The 2,669-nt window shown below is 54.2% G+C and overlaps 1 protein-coding gene across 1 annotated transcript; it reads left to right on the top strand.

The window, feature by feature from the left end:
- Positions 1 to 717: 717 nt before the first annotated feature.
- LOC121365471 (zinc finger protein 239-like) lies at positions 718 to 2,023 on the top strand. Its single transcript, XM_041489677.1, has 2 exons — positions 718 to 773; positions 943 to 2,023. The coding sequence occupies exons 1-2, from the start codon at positions 722 to 724 to the stop codon at positions 1,611 to 1,613; spliced, it is 723 nt and encodes a 240-aa protein (XP_041345611.1). The 5' UTR covers positions 718 to 721; the 3' UTR covers positions 1,614 to 2,023.
- Positions 2,024 to 2,669: the final 646 nt, after the last annotated feature.

Raw genomic sequence — 2,669 nt, 5'->3', positions numbered from 1 at the left:
GCACTGGCAGCTTGCACCTGTGGCCCACGAGGCCAAGCCAGGGGCCACAGCTTTTGCAGTGCTGGAGGGACTGATAAGAGACTGATAAGAGACTGATAAGAGACCGATAAGAGACTGAGTGAGCCCAGCTACAGCCCGCAGAGGGACTTTCTGAGTTTCTCATCTCCTTTGGAGAACCAAGAGGTTTTATTGTTTAATATTGTTCATTTCTTGCTGGCTGGTGAATGCTTTGCCTGTAAAATAAACAGGTTTTTTCCACTTTTCTCCAAGGAAATATTTTCCCGAACCAGCCGGGGGAGGAGTTGCTTGAATTTGCTTTCTAGTGGAAACCCCTTTGGAGGTTTTCTCCCAGATTTGCCCTAAACCAGGACAGGGTGGTGGGGAGAGAAGGGAGCCCCAAGTGGCTGGACTGGGGGAGGTTGGAGAGGGGGATCCTGAAACCCCCCAGCATCCCGAAGCAGGACCCTGGAGAAGGGGGATCCATAGAACCCATAGGATCCCCAGCAGCCCTGAGACAGGGGATGACCAGAACCCCAGAGGGATGAGACTGGAAATGGGACACTCCTGGCAGCTTTTTTTGATTCACTCTTGATTTTTGGAGGTTTTTATGGACACCAGGTGACCTCTAGAGATGGACTTGGGCAAGAGAAATCCCCGACCCAAGGCATTCACACCTTGTTTTTCCCCAAACCAGGATTTCCCATTCCCAAACCTTGGCCAGATGGAGGAGGAGGCTGCGAGGAAGAGGAAGGAGCCCTGGGACACCCAGGCAGGTGAGGAGGAAGTCAGTGCTCCTTTGCCCCTCTCTCCTCCATGGCCCCGGCTGCAGGACAACCCCTCTGCTGATCCTGTCCTGCCAGGGACACACTGGGGGGGATCTCCTTCCCCCTCCCTCTGGCACGGAGGCAAATCCCCATCTTCTCCTTGTCTTTCCTCCCCCAGACAAGGAGCTGAGGATGGAGACCAGGGAGGTCAAATCCCCAGGGCAGAACCTCATGGAAGAGGCTGTTTTGAGCGGCTCCACAGCACAGAAATCCAATGGTGAGGAAAAGCCCCTGAGATCCCGCAGGATGAGGGGCTGCAAACCCAGACCAGGGTTCTCTGAGGAGAAAAGACCCACCCTAGGCCAGGAAGGCAGCCAGAGATGCAACCAGAGCTCAGAGTTGGTGGTCCATGAGCAGCTTCATGACAGGGAGAGGCTTTACGAGTGCTTGGAGTGTGGGAAGAGCTTCAGGAAGAGATTCAACCTGATCTGCCACCAGAGGATCCACACTGGGGAACGGCCCTATGAGTGTGGGGAATGTGAGATGAGCTTCAGCCACAGGTCCGACCTGATTGTCCACCAGAGGTTCCACACCGGGGAGAGGCCCTATGAGTGTCCTGAGTGTGGGAAGAGTTTTCACACCAGCTCCCACCTCCTTGTACATCAGCGGATTCACACAGAGGAGAGGCCCTTCCTCTGCCCCGACTGCGGGATGGGCTTCAAACACAACTCCACCCTTGTCACCCACCGGCGCATCCACACCGGGGAGAGGCCCTACGAGTGTCCCCAGTGTGGGAAGAGCTTCTCAGACCGCTCATTCTTCACCCGACACCAACGGAGGCACCATTAAGGGAAGCCCTGCAAATGCCCCAGCTGCAGGAAGAGCTTCGTGCATTGCCCCACCTCCATCCCCCACTGAGAAGCCACGTTGGTTCGAGCCCTGGTGACCCACATTCCATGTTGGGAAGACACCTGGAAGGTGGTCTCCAGAAGGGTCCTTCTAGATCCCCATAGGCACCTGGTGAGCTCAGGACAGGAATATCCATCAGGACTCTGATCAACATTGAAAATTAATTGGGAAGAGCTGTTTCTTTGACTTTACAGCCCAAGAACATCTCACTTGCTGTGTAATTTTTTCTTCTGGTGGCATTAAGCAACAATGGATGATCTTGGAGATCTTTTCCTACCTGAATAATTTCCATGTTTATCCCATCAAAACACCTAGAACTGGGGTAAAAATAAAGAAATTAAGCAAAGAGATCTAAAGCTGAATCATTTTACTGGGATTTGAGCATGAATTTGGGGTTCAGGGGAAGATTCAGGAGGATTTGGGTGTTCTGGGACCATCCAAGCCAAGGGACATGGCCACGATCTCGTATTTCTTCCAACAGAATGTGCCCACCTGAGCCCATCTGTTCTCCAGGAATTCCAGTTATCTGTCCCAGTCCCTGGCCTGGGTCTCCTTATCTGGGGTGTCCCTGCCAAAGTGCCCAAATTGCTGCTGAAGTGCCCCAGCTGCTCTGGGCTGTAAATGTTCCTGTCCATCTGGTCAGCTCCATGGAGGGCTGGGTGGGGTTTTAGGAACTCCTGGGTGGACTGAGAGAGGCTTTTGTGGCTCTTGGGACCATTTGTCGTGCTGGGAGGGGATTTGGGGGCCTTCGGGGGAGTTGTGAGGGAGCCTGGGGGTCCTGGCAGGGCTGTGTGGCTTGAAAAGAATTTGGGTGGGTCTTGGGGGAGATGGGAAGGGGTTTTGATGGTTCTTGGGGCCATTTATCTTGCAGGGAGTGGTAGGGGGTCCTGGTCAGGAGCAGTGGGGTGGTTTGAGGGGACCGGGAGTGGCTGTGGGGCTGTGAGAGGGTTTTTGGATGGTTGTGACCCCTCAGAGCCCCAAAGCAACCACCAGACC

The sequence above is a fragment of the Pyrgilauda ruficollis genome, unplaced genomic scaffold (genome assembly GCF_017590135.1).
Source record: "Pyrgilauda ruficollis isolate IOZ18807 unplaced genomic scaffold, ASM1759013v1 scaffold952, whole genome shotgun sequence".
Lineage (NCBI taxonomy): Eukaryota > Metazoa > Chordata > Aves > Passeriformes > Passeridae > Pyrgilauda > Pyrgilauda ruficollis.
This window is presented reverse-complemented; position numbering and strand designations above follow the sequence as displayed.

Coding starts and splice junctions, on each gene's coding strand:
- LOC121365471 (XM_041489677.1), top strand. CDS start 722: ATGGAGGAGGAGGCTGCGAGGAAGAGGAAGGAGCCCTGGGACACCCAG. Junction 774..942: donor GCCCTGGGACACCCAGGCAG/GTGAGGAGGAAG, acceptor TTCCTCCCCCAG/ACAAGGAGCTGAGGATGGAG.